General features: G+C 41.8%; 1 protein-coding gene and 1 long non-coding RNA gene across 18 annotated transcripts in view; one reads left to right on the top strand and one right to left on the bottom strand.

Moving 5' to 3' along the window:
- Nucleotides 1-16,016, top strand: part of LOC117542991 (membrane-associated guanylate kinase, WW and PDZ domain-containing protein 1-like) — an 87,346-nt gene that overhangs the window by 51,098 nt on the left and 20,232 nt on the right. For 5 of the 17 annotated variants that reach the window (XM_034210923.1, XM_034210919.1, XM_034210931.1 and 2 more), the window contains 10 exons: nucleotides 1,117-1,305; nucleotides 2,367-2,634; nucleotides 2,945-2,992; nucleotides 3,264-3,343; nucleotides 3,825-3,863; nucleotides 5,796-5,853; nucleotides 6,004-6,113; nucleotides 7,539-7,658; nucleotides 8,320-8,505; nucleotides 9,430-10,041. In XM_034210923.1, the coding sequence (XP_034066814.1) occupies nucleotides 1,117-1,305; nucleotides 2,367-2,634; nucleotides 2,945-2,992; nucleotides 3,264-3,343; nucleotides 3,825-3,863; nucleotides 5,796-5,853; nucleotides 6,004-6,113; nucleotides 7,539-7,658; nucleotides 8,320-8,505; nucleotides 9,430-10,041 (1,710 nt within the window). Of the gene's footprint in view, nucleotides 1-1,116; nucleotides 1,306-2,366; nucleotides 2,635-2,933; nucleotides 2,993-3,263; nucleotides 3,344-3,824; nucleotides 3,864-5,795; nucleotides 5,854-6,003; nucleotides 6,114-7,538; nucleotides 7,659-8,319; nucleotides 8,506-9,429; nucleotides 10,042-16,016 lie in introns of those variants that run through there. The other 12 variants (XM_034210934.1, XM_034210926.1, XM_034210935.1 and 9 more) reach the window with 10 other exon arrangements.
- LOC117542993 overlaps nucleotides 12,303-16,016 on the bottom strand; it is a 41,605-nt gene continuing 37,891 nt past the window's right edge. Inside the window, exon 3 of the long non-coding RNA XR_004568514.1 lies at nucleotides 12,303-13,102. This is a non-coding gene — a long non-coding RNA (uncharacterized LOC117542993). The remainder of the gene's footprint in view (nucleotides 13,103-16,016) is intronic.

The following is a 16,016-nucleotide window of genomic DNA, read 5'->3' as shown; positions in this document are numbered from 1 at the left end:
CTATTCAGCCACTTGTTAACAACCGTCGTTTTTCAGACACGTACACTCTTCAAAAATCACCAGTGTGGTCACTGCTGATGTATTTAATGTCGTAGAACAAAACGTGATCCGTCTCTTAAATTTGTGTCAACCACAGACCTTATTTCGAGCTATTTTCCGAAATCCTATGGAGAAATCCCATTGACTCTGAGACGAGGGAACCGGTAGTGGTAAAATGCTAACTCACTTCCGGGTTTTAGGACGCGTCACTGCACCACTCTATGAGCAGCTCTCATAGGAAAGAACGAGATCCCGCCTCCGACGCTGTATCCAGTTCTTATTATACATCCATGGTAAACACAGAGCTGCAAGGGTTTCGTCTCCAGACTTACCCACTTTGGGAGCCGTTTTCAAAGTGTATTGTTTTCGGGCTCCGAATCCGCGGCTCCGTTTCGGCTTCGTGTGGACAAACCGTCTATACGATAAAGAACGTTAGCGGATACAACTGATATCGTCTTGTGTGGACGGGGCCTTAATCCTAAACCAGGTTAATCAGCTGCTGATTGCATCAATTAATTAACAGACATGACAGTGGTATTGATCTAGCATATTTTTCTATCGTTTGATCCAACTATTGGCAAGAAAGCAATAAAGGGTATTTCCCCAAATGTTTAATTATTCCTTAAATGTAGCCTCTATGGTATTGTCGGACCCCTAGGTCACCAGGATGTCTCTGTCTCTCATATCTATAAAGAATGTGTGAATAGAGTTGTAACATACAGGATAACGACTTAATGAAGTATTTGTTTGTGCCTCTGAAAACAAGACTCTCAGTCATAAAAAGCTACAAAAACAAGCTGGCTGTTGTGAGCCGGCCATTGTTCTTGCTAAGTATGCTTTCAGGATCCAGACAATGAAGCTCTGAAGCCTCGAACACAATCTAGTTCTGCTTTCTCACCAGCTGCTTTTTCCAGGATTCATGATCACACTGTGATCCAGCGCAGATCATGAGGTTTCATAGATTCTCTGCCTGCTACCTTTCTGCCTGTTTCTTTTCTATCCCTGGTTTCCTCTCTCTGTCTTGGTTTCTCCTTCTGTGTCTCTCTCAAGCATGCTAATGCCCTTCTTGTTGCCTAGGTAACTATTATGGGACCCCCAAGCCGCCAAGGCAGCCCATCAGTGGGACAGTGATTCTCAGTGATGCAGGCTCCCAGCAGTCCACCCCAAAGCGCACCAAGTCCTACAATGACATGCAAAACGCCCGAGTAGTGCCTGCTGACGACGAGGATGACGACCAGGCCACGGAAATGAACAACAGTTTTACAGGTGAGGGCGTCGCTCCACCTCTCCAGCCTCCCTAAACTTTCTGCAGCTCTCTTTGTCTGTGCATGTATTCTCCATCTGTGCTGTGTTGAGTGGATGCTTGCTTAGGAGTGTGTGTGAATGTTCAAGATTAAGGATATAGAAGGAGAGAGATAACGTGTGTGTGTTTATGATTCTCTCCTCTGTTGTACGGTGCTGGGTGTCTGGCGGTTACATCATGTCTTTGTGATGCTGGTTCCTTTTTCTGTGAGCCTCCAAACACTGCCATCTGCCTGTGAGGAGGGGTGTAGAGGGGGAAGAAGTACACTACAGTATACACTCATTTTCTCTCATTGCTACAGGCCTCAAATCCTTTCCAAGCTGTATCTACTTCTCTTGATATTGCTCATTTAATTACTTCTAGGATGTTCATCAAATTTGAATATGTCATTCTCAGGTATTATTGCTTTTTCAAACCACATAGTTTCCAATACATGTTAGCATTCTGCTAACATCCTCTGCATCTCAATCAGTTCCATAATAAATAAAATAAGAAACATTGTGATTTCTATGCCAAAGCGTCAGTATTTTCCCTCGTTTTCTGTCGCCTTTAAGCTATATCCTGTTTTTTGATAGCAAGACCTGGTTTATGTTTCTCTCTTGAAGCTGGGAATCTATGCCCTCTCTGTGAGAGTGTTGAATTAGCATTCGATCAAATCCTGAAAGGCCCACGGAAGTGGTGGAGGACATTGGGCCAGAACTGGGGAGTGAGTGGGGAGTGGGGGGTTGGGGTAGCTAGCCTTAGGAGAAAGAGGCTTATGGGCAGAGCGGTAAAACAGGGTGGGGGTCAAAAGAGTTTGGGGAAGACTGTTGCTGGAATAATTAGCATATTCCTGGGGCCCTTTGAGTACACTAGATATGGGCAGGGGGCCAAACTTAAGACGGGGGGGAAGGGGAATGTGGTGTGATTAAAGTTATAGCATCTCTGCTTATTTCCTCTGTTCTTTTCTTGCATGCAAAAACATAAACTGTGTTTTTTGTTCTTTTTTGTTGTCGTTCCGTGTTGTACTCCTTGTGTTACCCAGGATCTTTAGTGCGTAGTCTCTTCCCCTCTCCTTTGTTGTGCACAGGTAACCCTATTGACCAGGACGAGAGCCGCGGCGGCACCCTCCGGCCGTACCCCGCACGTGACAATGCTCCATCCTGTGGTCTGAACAATGCGGCCGCCTCCACCTCAGAAAGTGGGCAGCAAACCCTCGCAGAGCCGCAGGTCTCTCCGGAAGACCCGCAGGGACCTCTGCCTGAAAACTGGGAGATGGCCTACACTGAGAGCGGAGAACTTTACTTCATAGAGTATGTATCAACAGCCTGCAACATTTCAAAGTGTTATCTCCTGCAACACACTCTTTGCACTGCCTGAGTAAGCATTTCTCACCGTAGCCCATACCCTAGTTTGTGTTTTCTGTATTTTACCTGCACAATTATCCCTTTTGTTCGTCCAGTGGCTTGTCTTCCCCCATGATTTGGTTTTTAGGCCTCCCCAGCCAACCTGCCCAGCCCCCTGGGTGCCACTGCTTTCCTGTTAATCCCTGCATGTCCCGATCTCTAAAGGAGATCACATCCTGATCACCTGACTACCTCCACCTCTCTGTCCTCTCCGCAGCACGGCAAAGCCACACCACCAGGACATGGATGTGTATTTTCAGAGCTTGTATGTTTATTTCTGCTATCACTGATTTACAGTATGTTCTTGTTTAACAAATAGAGGGAAAAGTCAGGTCATTTATTGGTAATATCCTGCTTGTGTTGCTCTATTATTCTCATTTCTTCTTGCAGCAGGCGCCTTCTGTCCTCTGTAAACTTGCTGACGCGGTTTACTTTCTAATTCTTATTGATGCATTCATGCGCCCCTGCTGTGCTTTTATATGTCGGTGTGACAGCCTGTGTTGAATTATTCTGTTGTCTTGTTTGTTTCCTCTCAGCCACAACACAAAGACCACATCATGGATGGATCCTCGGTGTAGAGACAAAGCCTCACGGCCAGAAGAGTGCGATGATGAAGGTAAGCTTCTACACAACATCCTTTGCACAATAAAAGTTATTTAGCACTTCAGCGTAGTGCTTCAGGAATCAGTAGGTGGTGTGTGAGGTCTCAAACAATGTGCTCCTCCTTGTTACAGAGTGGTGACATTTTAACTCATTTGCTGTGAAACCTACAGATTGATTTTAGATAACTAATAATGATCTTATAAACAACAAAATGTTTGATAAATTACAAATTACAGTTGTGTTGAGCACAGCAAATTGCACCATCAAGTGGCGAGATTTAAAGTGGCACACATTGCACAGGATTGTTTAAAGGCTGTTTTATCTTGTTACTGTACGTTTTGAAACTAAGGGGTTTCTTTTTGCCTTTCTCTGGACTGTCACTTCCTTCTTTATTTGCTCTTCGATTCTTCCATCCCCAACCCACCTCCCCTCTGCTTTGCATCCCCTTTTCTATTCTTTATTTTCTATTCTTTGTTTCATCTTTAATTCTGGAGAAGAAGGAATACATACGGAGGAACTGGAAGCTGATATAGGTAATACTTTTGTGTTTAAATAAAAGTGTTGTTGAGACTAATAAGGTTTATCAGCTATGTTGATCTCTGAATGTTGACCTTCTCTGTAATGCTGCACTAAAAGCTGCTATACCATTTATTTTGTTAATGCTTCAATGAAATGGAGGCTTCTTTATTGTTCTTTAGTGAACTTTGAGGCAGGAAAACTTTTGCAAGAAATGTAAGGACCGTCTGACTGCGAAGAGCAATGTGATGATGTTACCATTTAGTACCTGCTTTGCATGCTACAAGCAGAGTGGAGGATATTTGTACCAGCTGCAGACCCAAAAAATAGAAAAGACTGCAAGTAATGTAAACAATGCAGGTTTAATTAAAAGATGGATTGAATATGTTGTTTCTTAGACCTTACGGATACACAAATGATGAATTGCTGAGACTGTAAACAAATGTGTTTACGGAAAACAAATTCACTTTAAAGCACAAAGCATTTTCCCCATATTCCTGCAGAGCAGAGATGTTTATTGTTTAGAGAGGGCTTATGACCCCATGTGACGTAAACCTGACCATCGTAACCCAATTCTGTGTATTTTGCCAATAGCATTTCCAATATGGCATTTGGCATTATAACATTTCTTTCTCTGCTCTCCAAATGTTTTCCTCTAGAAATTCATTTTTTGACTGGAACCAAAATAGTATCTCTCCCTCAGTTTTATTACTTTAAGATATTTACTTTCTGTAACTCATGTGTCTCATGTTGATTTAACATTTGATCAGAAGTTTGTTTTTATCTCTGGGATCACTCAATTTTCCTTTGATATTACAAATACAATCATCTGCTCCTCGCAATGAATTGCAGGAGTTGTTTACATCAGATTGCAGATGCACATATCTGAACTATGTGCTCATTTCCCAGTTGCAGGTAGCACAAACAACCCTGTAATGGATCAAAAGCCCAGCCTCAAACAAAGCCTTGAACGTCTGGCTTTGAGTCTTATTTATTTCTGGCTGCATTTGCTGGCTGCTCTGATGCAGACAGTCTGTGATTATTGATCATGAAATCCAGTCTCATTAAAGTATTTACTGGACTTGTGAGAAGCCAACGGTAACACAAGGCGGTAATGTCTTTGTGTGAAAATGAATACAGTGAGAAGGAGGAGGACTGAGATGCCAACATCTTAATGGGGTTGTGTCAGTTTAATAGGATTCATCTGTCCGCCTGTTCCCATGTAATGCGGTTAGGTGTGTGTGAGCAGCGTGCAAGGGTGTGTTCAAAGAGTGAGAGTAGTGGCGCTGAGCAGAATAATATGGTTATATTTACTCGAAGAATTACAAACTGCCAAATACAGATGTTAGCACTTGAGTTTTACTATTTTCAGACTTCACTTGTGTGTTGGCCCCTTGTTTTTGTTAAATGTTTTAGTTGTAATAAAAGTGTTTGTGTGTGGCAGTCGTATAACTATCATAAAACAGAAGGGCCAGTGGCGCAGATATAATCCTTCGAAATTGGATTCTCAACAGATTTTACAATTGAGATAAAAGTGGAATTCTTAAGGGAGGATTAAATAAGTTCTTGGAAGGTTTATTTCACAGGCGGAATCCAAGACATTCAGTGAAATAGAGAAGTTTCAAAATCAAAGTGATCGCATTTTGGCATTAATGTTAGAATGTAAAACAGGATAACAAAGTGCCATAACGGCAGAAAAACCTGATAAACCATGTTTCCGAACTAACATACCAAAACAATATCTTCTAAAGAAATCATGTTGACCCAGAGATGTTAGATACGATGAAGGAAAGGGATCCAGTACATTATGGAGACTGTACCTGTAGTTTAATAACCATGTGTGATACACTGAATGATTTCGAGTCAATCCACGATCATACTCTGCTCTGCTAATGACCAAGGAGAAATTATCTTTCTGTGCTTGATGTTGTGTTTCATCTGTATTTCAGAGCTGCCTCCAGGATGGGAAAGGATAGAAGACCCAGTGTACGGGGTGTACTATGTAGAGTAAGTCAGCTTGTCAAAATTCTCCAAATAAAAGACCATCTTCGCACCACCATCATTTATAAGAGAGCTTTTGATGTGCTTTTATATACTTTAACTGTCTTTTTTGAAAATAATAATGTCCTTTGTTTACTCTCTCCCATGCTGTCTCAGTCATATAAACAGGAAGACCCAGTATGAGAACCCAGTGGTGGAGGCACGGCGTCAGAAGATCCTGGAGCAGCAGCAGCCGCAGCCTCCAGAAGGTGAGCGGTATATTCGAGGTTCGTTTCCTGCCCTGGCACGGCACCATTTCTTTCTTTCTTCATGTCTGTGAGTGTCATGTCCTTCTAGTTTGTCCAGTGCTCTCCAGGGTTTTGGCCAGACTGCTATCCTTCTCTCTTCTGTAACTTTACTTCAATTCCCATCAGGTCATGATAGAAAGTAAACATAGGTTTTTGGCTAAATGCTAATTTTGATTCTTATAACGAATTTACCAAAAGAGAGCTGGCCGAAGCCCTGGTGTCGTCTTTGTTGTTTAGGTTTTAATTTACGTGATTTAAATTCATAAAAGCTCTATCTCATTCTGTATTTGATCATTTAGTTTGTTTTACCATGAAAACGCTATTCAGACATTTTTTCTTTAGCCAAGAGGTTTTTAAACATTGATGCCATCTGCCCAGGGGAGAGATGTGGGGCGAATGACTTGTGAGGCGGGACAGGTGCATGCTGATGCTCTCAAAACAACAGGAAGTTATTTATTGTAGTTTGGCCCTGTGATTTGGCCTATTCATCCACACAGTCAGGAATTGAGCCTGAAGCTCAGCTCAGCAACTAAGGTACTTTAAAACACCTATCGCTGTTTTACTGTGATTTGTTTCAAAAGTAGTACTCTTTTTACTGGTCATAACTCAGACCCAAAGACATACACACATTCTCAGATTCAGTGTCAAATGCATAAAATGAGCAAAAATATGTTTTTGTCAGAATCATAATGGTAATTGTCTGTACATCCTTATGTACTTTACAAACAGGAATTGCTAATGGATAATTTGGCATCCTTCAAATGGTTACCATATGCCAAAATGTAAAAAAAAATGGGCACAAGCCACATCCACATCCATAGAAACATCAAACTTGCTGTTCACATCCTGCAATGCCATGCACTAATGGGAACTGCAGCTCCAAATTAATAGAACAACATAATTCAACTTTTTTCATGTTGCATTTTTCCATTTTTCTTTTACTCTACTAGGCTCAGATTGTCCCATCACAGTGTTTTGTACTTCTATTCATGGAATACTGACACTTTCCTCTATCCATTCATATACAGATGTTTGCCACAAGTTGAATACATCTGGACATACACTGACACTCGATTTCTTTCTAAGGAGGGGACAAAGTGTGAAAACTACTACTTTAGCCTAAGAATCAAATGTATATAGTTGTACACTGCAACATTTCACATTAAACAAGTTTCTCACATTTAATAAACAACACTAGTAGAAGCTGATGTAAATGAGGGAACTTCTCACAACTGAGGCGTAAAAATGAATCAGATGGCAAGTATGTACAATATGTGCTTAAAGCTCTGTGTGTCTATACGCGTGTGTTGCTGTTAAGTGTTTGTTTGTGCTTGGCATGTAAATACACTTTTGTGTTGAGTGTGTGTCGGTAATGTGTGTGTGATTGTGATTGTGTCTGTGCAGAGTGGATAGAGGAGCATTCCTCAGCTGATGTTCCATTAGCAAACTACGCTCCTAACCACCTGGAGACCTACAGGGACCCCCAGGGCCGGCCAAATCTACCTCCGATGCCAGGAGCCAAACGTAGGTCTTTGTTTAATAGACACTGTACATTATATTCATTCATTTAAATTATTTGATATGGATAAATACAATATACATAGAGTTGCAAGACTATTAACCTAGGCAATGTTTCGAAGCATTTATAGCTGCTGATTTACAATCCTGTCCATACTTCACTTCTACTTCATGTTTTTATATTTATTGGCAGTTTTCCAAAGATACATCATGTAGTTAAGATGAAGGTTTGTTTTTGGTTACTACATTCACATTGGAATTCCCCGTGCTTTGAAATTTCCGGGCTAGAAAATCTACTTTTGCCGATTTGTTTACAGTCTTTTGACATGACATTTGGAAATGTCTCAATTTTTTTTGAATGACTTAATGTGAAAGTGACAAAGGAGTGCAAGCAGCCCATGTCAAAATGTCTATGCATCGCCAAGCAACATTTCTAATAATCATAAAAAGCAATGCACAATTGCATAGCCTGTAACAATTTAAGTCTCATTTGAGGAATCGCTGATTGTCTCATCTTGCTAATTTGTCCACATATCAAAATTCAGACAACAACGCATGATGCTGAATTGAGAGACACAACTACTATTAATCATTGTTCAGGTATTTTGAATATAGAATCCGTAAAGGACACAAAAGTAAGAGGGTTTTTTCTTCTGCTGCTCTAAAGGAGGGAAGCTTTTCTTCACAAGAAACCCAGCAGAACTGAAAGGAATCTTCATCAACACAAAGCTGAAGAAGAGCCGTCGCGGCTTCGGCTTCACGGTGGTCGGCGGTGACGAGCCAGATGAGTTTCTACAGATCAAAAGTCTGGTGCTGGATGGGCCTGCAGCCGTGGATGGCAAAATGGAGACAGGTGCAGTACATAAGCACTATCCACGGGGGGCACTGTTTTCATTCAACACACTTCCTCCTCCACTACATCTATACATGTTCAGTCCTTCTTATGAGCCCAATCCCAGCAGCTGTATTTTAAGTGATGCACCATTTGGCCTTCAATGATATCAACTGTTGCTGTTTAATTGTACACTTTGGATAACTTGAAAAATCATGATAATAAAATCCTTCTGAGGTTGGATTTTATTTTGGACAGCAATCATTTCTTGATAGTACAGTATGAGTTTGCCACTGAAACATTCTCGTATAGTTTCAGTAAAATAAAAGTAAAACATAACTGCTATCGTAAAAGAGCAGTCATATTATTTAAGTCCTCATAATCTTTCCTTGACCTGATGAACTTTTTCCATCGAGGTCAAGTGCTTGGGGGCTCCCTAGTGGATTATTGAGCCCTGTATCCACATTTTCGATAAGACTACATCGGTAGTGCTAAAAGAAATAACCTTTAGTGCAAAACGAAAATGGAAAAAATATGTGGGAGTCAGAAGAGGAGATTTTCCAGCGGCACTTTATATTTTTACTTGTTGCTTATGGAGACATGATAGTGACATCAAATATTTGAATTTGGTGCAACTGACCTCTTGTACTTATTTAAGTGTACAGTGTATACTGTCGCTGTGTTTCTGCTGCATCAATTTGACTGTCCATCGTGAGTTATAGAACCAACAATATTATAGTGCAATACTAAAGGGCTGGATAGTATTTTAATGTTTCCCCTATTACAGATACTTTGGTGTTACACTGAATAATGGACTTTCAAAAAACTGGATTATTAAACTAAATAACACAATGTTTAAAAAACGAAAAAACTGTGAATATAGAACAGTAAATAGTTGTTATTTGTGTAAAAGCATCACTAACAGTATAATTCTCCTCTCTGCAGGCGATGTGATAGTCAGTGTGAATGACATCATTGTGCTGGGCTACACCCACGCTCAGGTGGTAAAGATCTTCCAATCCATCCCCATCGGCTCCATGGTGGACCTGGCCCTGTGTCGGGGCTACCCTCTGCCCTTTGACCCCGACGACCCCAACACCAGCCTGGTGACTTCAGTGGCCATCGTGGACAAGGAGCCTATCATTGTCAACGGACAAGAGGCGTTTGACTCGCCTTCCAACCACGGCGGACCCGTTAACGGCATGAGGGACCTGCGGTCGCACAGCCCCTCCACCGAGGTGGCGTCTAACGGCTCGCACGGCCACTCCAGCGATGTGGTCAACATGGCCTCATCGATAGCCACCCAGCCGGAGCTCATCACCATCCACATGGAGAAGGGCGACAAGGGATTCGGCTTCACAATCGCAGACAGCCTGACGGGAGGAGGGCAGAGAGTCAAGCAGATAGTGGACTACCCGCGCTGCCGTGGTCTAAAGGAGGGGGATATTTTGATGGAGGTCAACAAGAGGAACGTCCAGAATATGAGCCACAATCAGGTGGTGGACCTGCTGAGCAAATGTCCCCGAGGCAGTGAGGTCACCATGCTGGTGCAAAGAGGTATGTATTACAAATATTTGGATAAATACATGTAGATGCAGGTATACTGAAGTTGATGAAACTATGTGCAATGAAACACAGAAAATAACATACAGTAATCTGCTGAACCGACAACTGCTTGAATAGTTGGCATGCAGAGAGTGACATAATGCGAAGGCAGAGAGAAAAAGTTAGGAAGAGAGTGGGTGGCAGGTTGAAAATAATCGGACTGGATGAGATGAAACCATGAGAGGCAAAGAGACGATGGGCTGAGTTAGCATTGCTGTCGATGAGCAGATGAGTGTGGGAAGGAGTGGGAGGCTGGGTAGAGAGGCAAGATGGATGAATGAGAGGGGAGGGGGGGGGGGAGCACATTAGGTCAGGGACTCGTTTATGTTATGAATACGGATGCAGCTGAATTGGGCCTCAGAGACTTTGTCGCTATTCATGTTAGCTACCGTCATATGTTGCCCTTATGATGTTTTGATATTGGGTGTCAGTTTATTTTCTGCTCTTGTCCCACAGTAGCTGAAATTATTAAGCGACGAGTTTATAGCATGTGTCCATGAAAACGGAAAATTATTAAGTATTCACTTGAGTTGACTTATAAAGTTCATTCTTAGTATTTGCACATTATTTATGTGGATTCTTTATGTTAAATGCATATTTGTTCTGGATTTTTCAGCCCGTTCACAGCAACACTGCATCATACATTTTCCTACATAATACACTTTTAGCCTGGAATGATCCATAGATGAATGTTTTCCCATTAAATTGTCAAAACAAATTGTTTGCCGAAGTGTAAAGTATCCAGGCAGAGACTGAGTGACATTGGAGGTCCCTCATTTGTGTCCAGTCCTTATTGTTGTTAAATTACCGTCCATGCCGGGTGACCCATATCTCTATTAGTGGCGTGTCAAGATATGCACCTCACATTAATTATGCCCTCTAATGAGTTGACCCTGTGCACTGATGCTGGAATACTTAGTGCTGCTGTATTGTGTTAAATGTCAGCATTATTATGGGCCTGTGAGAATGTGAGAGAGAGGAAGTGATACGGTTGCAGGGCAGTATTCCTGCTACCAGAGCTAAGAGAAAGAGATTCAAAGAGAGCAAGAGCAAGACTGAGAGGAAATGAAGAAGAGAATAATTGAGTAGAAGGCTACAGGCAGTCACTGGGGCAAGCAGGGCGACTGACAGCAGCGTAGATCATCTCTGTTAGGCTTTGACACCAGCCTGTCATTATTAGTGAGACGCTACTGTAGGTGATGAGGCGCAGAAACTGAACACCCACGCAGGTAGCCAGGGGGGTGGGATTGAGATTAATTAAGCTTCCGTTCAATAGTTAGAGGTATTGCATGAAGTTGAAGGAATGGTGCAAACAATACTAATACTACTATTGACACAATTATTTGTTCATTTTACAAAAAAAGCCAATATACTGTAGCACTGTATTCAAACAAGATTGTCGGACTTCTGCAAAGAAGTAAACCTTTTTTTCATTGTAAGTCTACAAATTAATCACAAAATATAACATTCCTTGATCAATCTAAAAACGAATTGCAAACATAATTTATAAATACACACCACGCATATTGTGAAATGCAATGACATGCGATAAACTTTACAATCGTAGTGTAAAAACACCTTTGGTCGAACAGGCAACATGTGAAACTCCCTCGTCCCAGCTTCTCACATGTGAGGGTTTCCATCTTTTCCCTTTTCTAATATAATTGCATATTTAATATTTTTGGGTTTTACATCAAAACAAGCAACTTGTAGGCACCACCTTGGGTTTTGCGAAATTCTGGGCATTTTCTAGACAAAACAACTAATGTGATTAATTAAACACATAGATCACATATTAATCAACAGAAACAATCATTAGTTGCAGCCTTCTCAAAAATATAATAACGTTTTTTTGGGGCTGATTTGTGACTCGTCTGAGAATGATGCGCTAACATTTCAAGTGATCGCTACCAGCTAGCACATAATCATTCACAAATAACAATTATGGGAGCTAAGAGGAGCAGGGTAAGGCAGATAAGAAAAGAAAGCCGAGGAAGGCCAGGGATCATGTTTTGAGAAAGTGGAGGAGGAGGATTAGGGGAGAGAGTGTGAGATTTGCTGAACAGCACTGAAAGTTCAGCAAGGGAAGCGTGTATGAGGGGATTGGTATAAAAAATATATATATAGGCGGAGGAGAGGAGGAGGCACAAGGTGGACCTCAGCTGGAAGAGAAGAAGCCTTAAACTGTTTATCTGTGACTCATCAATACGTGCTGGCTGACTTAGATTTTTATAGAGGGCACAAAGCGCAAGGTCAAACAAACACATCATCACACAATGAAAATGTTATTTTATGTTTCAAGAACAAAGTTTGTATTTAAAAGTTGTGTATGATAATTCGCAGTAGCTCGGGATGTGTCACAGAAGTTCCATTTATACAAAAGATTATGAATCCTTATAGCTTTGGCAAAATGTACTCTATCATTGGATGTGCACGACAAAGAGACAAAAACATCTCTTGCAACGCTACACCAGTTCAGCAGTTTATCCCAGGAGGCAGCATCGCTATGAACTCAACAGTGCCAAGGTAGTTTGCTTGTGGCAAATCTCAGATAGATGCACAGCGAGTTCAAAAGCCTCACAAGTAAAAAAGGTGTTTTGTCACAGCATCTTGCCATTACCTTAATGCTCCCCTGCGATGGCATCAGAAAGGAACGGAGACACATTTTGGTCTCTGGATTTCCCAACAAGTGGTCTCTCTAGTTTCAACTGAGTGGTCGTTGAACAGCTTTAAGAGAAGAGACTGGCAACATGTTATTATTGCAATGGAAAAAGACGAGAGGTGGACATTCTTCATGGTCTAATTACACACTGTAAGCAGTAGTATGGGCAAATCTCCACCTGTTAAAATAATCTATTATGACCATAAACCTTTCTAGTCTGAAAAATGTTCATAATCCAATACGATTTCAAAGATAACATCTAGTGTTTTCACACACAGTGCCAGCTTTGAGTCCTCCATCTTGTCTTCCCACCGCTGTTGCCATGACAATCGTGCACAGCGCTCCTGTCCCCTGAGAGACAGAGAGAAAGAAGAGGGAAATTTAGAGGGGGGGGGGGGGGGATATAAAATGTTGGGGAAAAGAACGGAGAGGAATGTAATATAATGATGACAGACAATGAGGAAGAGCGACACAATATCATTTAGAGTGGAGGAAGAAAAGGGATGTGTTTATAAGTTGTAAAGCAAGGCTAAACGTTTACAGATTTGGCTCAACAAAAGACTACCAGTTGACCGCCAGTTGATGGTCACTGCTGTACACCCTTAAACAACAATGTATACAGTGTTTAGAGAACCTGGAGGAAGGACCAAACACACAGCCTTTCCACACACACACCACTTCAGGGGACATTACATTGACTTACATGCATTTCCTGGAGACTTATCCTAACCTTAACCAACACATGCCTAACCTTAACCCTAAACCTAACCAAGTCTTCACCCTAACATTAATGATTCCCCTCAAGGGGACCTCCAATTTGTCCCCATAAGGGAGGCGAGTCCCCACACGTGACTGTGTAAACAGATTTAGGTCCCCACAAGTACAGTAATGCTCACACACACACACACACACACACACACACACACACACACACACACACACACACACACACACACACACACACACACACACACACACACACACACACACACACACACACACACACACACACACACACACACACACACACACACACACACACACACACACACACACACACACACACACACACACACACACACACACACACACACACACACACACACACACACACACACACACACACACACACACACACACACACACACACACACACACACACACACACACACACACACACACACACACACACACACACACACACACACACACACACACACACACACACACACACACACACACACACACACACACACACACACACACACACATTTTACTGAATATGTGCTCTTTCGTTGCTTCTGTTGGCATGTGTGGTTTCTCAATAAAAATAAATGTGACAAGGACATGTTTTAAAGGCTGATCCAAAGATAAAGGTGTGAGCAGGGTCTTAAGTTAAGTATTTTCCTCCCTTGCAACTATAGCAAGTTACCAATCGTCTCCACTATATAGTGTTCTCTGCAAATACTGAAATCATGTGAATGTTTCGAGTGAATGATACCCTCAAGATGTGCCATAACAATGTCATTGTATATCGCCAATACCGTTTAAAAAGGTCCCATGTCTTGGCAATTTCTACTGATCATAATTCCATTGTTGAGGTCTACTAGAATAGATGTACATTGTTCAATGTTCCAAAATCACATTGGTTTTCTCATACAGCATCTCTGTATAGTATGTGTATTCACTCTCTGTCGGCTTGTTGGAGCTCCTGCCCCCCCCTCCCTATGAGCCCACTGTGCTCTGATTGGTCAGCCCGCCCACTCTGTTCTGATAGTCAACCACCGTTACAGCGGAACATCAGTGATTATGTGTTACAATGGCGTTTGTTAGCAACCAGAAAATGACACCAGTAATGACAAACAGATGAGAATGCTGCGTGGGGTCTGGGTGCCGTGTTGGCGGGACGTTTTGGGGTGCTCGCGTTTTGGGGTACTCGCGGAGCGGACAGTGTGAGGTGGATTACTGGTATCGTTTCCTGGTTGCTGCGTGGGGTCTGAGCTCCGCGGACCTATTGGTCCATTTGGACTTAGTGACGTCAACCTGCCCCAAAAAATGGAAAAAGAAAAATCTCCAACGAGGCATTCTGGGGCAGCATGGACAGGTATTTTCTGTGTTAGAGTTTTACTCGCTACAGGGTGTACTTTGAGGGTTTGTGACTTTGCAGACCGTTTACATGCAGACAAAGCTACATAACACACAAGGGGATGGGTAATAACCGGAAAAGCATGTCATGGGACCTTTAAAAAAACAAAAAAACATGTAGTATCAAAGTATAGTATACCAAAAATCCTAGTATAGTATGCCAGAAAAAAAGTAATTGCATGCTATTAAAAATGTCATAATAGTATTCCATAGTAAATCATAAAAGTCAAGCTTGTCGCACAAATGATAAACCTTTTGAGCAAACACACTACTCGGCATGTGCTCAAATTGCCAATTGATCATATTAACAATGTTTGTTTGAGGCTCTACATCAGATATTGTTACTCAGCTAACAATAGCTGTACTTCACTGTCTACTGTAAAATAAGTAAAGGAAGCAGCCTCCTCCACACTAATGCTAAGAGCTAGATTGGGTCACAAAACAACTGACGGCACTCACTTTCACTTCTAATTTGTTTACTTCCTCTCTCATTTGAATGATGATGGACACAGTCTTAGTCAGTCTGGTAGACTTTCCTCAGTAATAATACAATCAGTCCTTTTTAACCGGTGTTGCATTCTCAGTAATCAAGTCATAAATGGAGAGCGTTTTGTTTCTCTCATTCAGAAGCTTCAGCAGAGTAGAAAATATAAGGATTACGGCTCACAATGTAAATGCTATGTGCGTGCCTTCATGCTCACTGATGCCTGTCCTCCGTGCATAAATAAATGCTCACTTTCGTATACCTGCCTGTGCTTTTACTACATGTATAGCATGCATGCATTCATGGATGCTTCTACACCGTTGCGTGTGTGCAGGATCATGCAATTCCCATATTTCTTTCACCGAGCATCAGCTGCTCATAAATGTTACATTCAGCCTTACACATATGCATCCGCCTCACAATGCCAGAGAAACTTAAGCAGATTTAAAAACTGCATCATGCATAAGGATGCGTTCACGTCTAGCGGCATGTAAATCAGATGTTCCAGCTGACACTGCTCCAGTGGATGCAGAGTTGGGGTCAAGCTACGTCACTTGAAAAATCTGTATTCCCCTTAAGTTTCATGCCGTAATTTATCAACCATATGGTCAAGTTAAATTCAATGTATATGTTTGA

Source organism: Gymnodraco acuticeps, unplaced genomic scaffold (genome assembly GCF_902827175.1).
Source record: "Gymnodraco acuticeps unplaced genomic scaffold, fGymAcu1.1, whole genome shotgun sequence".
Lineage (NCBI taxonomy): Eukaryota > Metazoa > Chordata > Actinopteri > Perciformes > Bathydraconidae > Gymnodraco > Gymnodraco acuticeps.
Note: the sequence above shows the minus strand (reverse complement) of the source record. Positions and strands in the feature narration are given on the sequence as shown.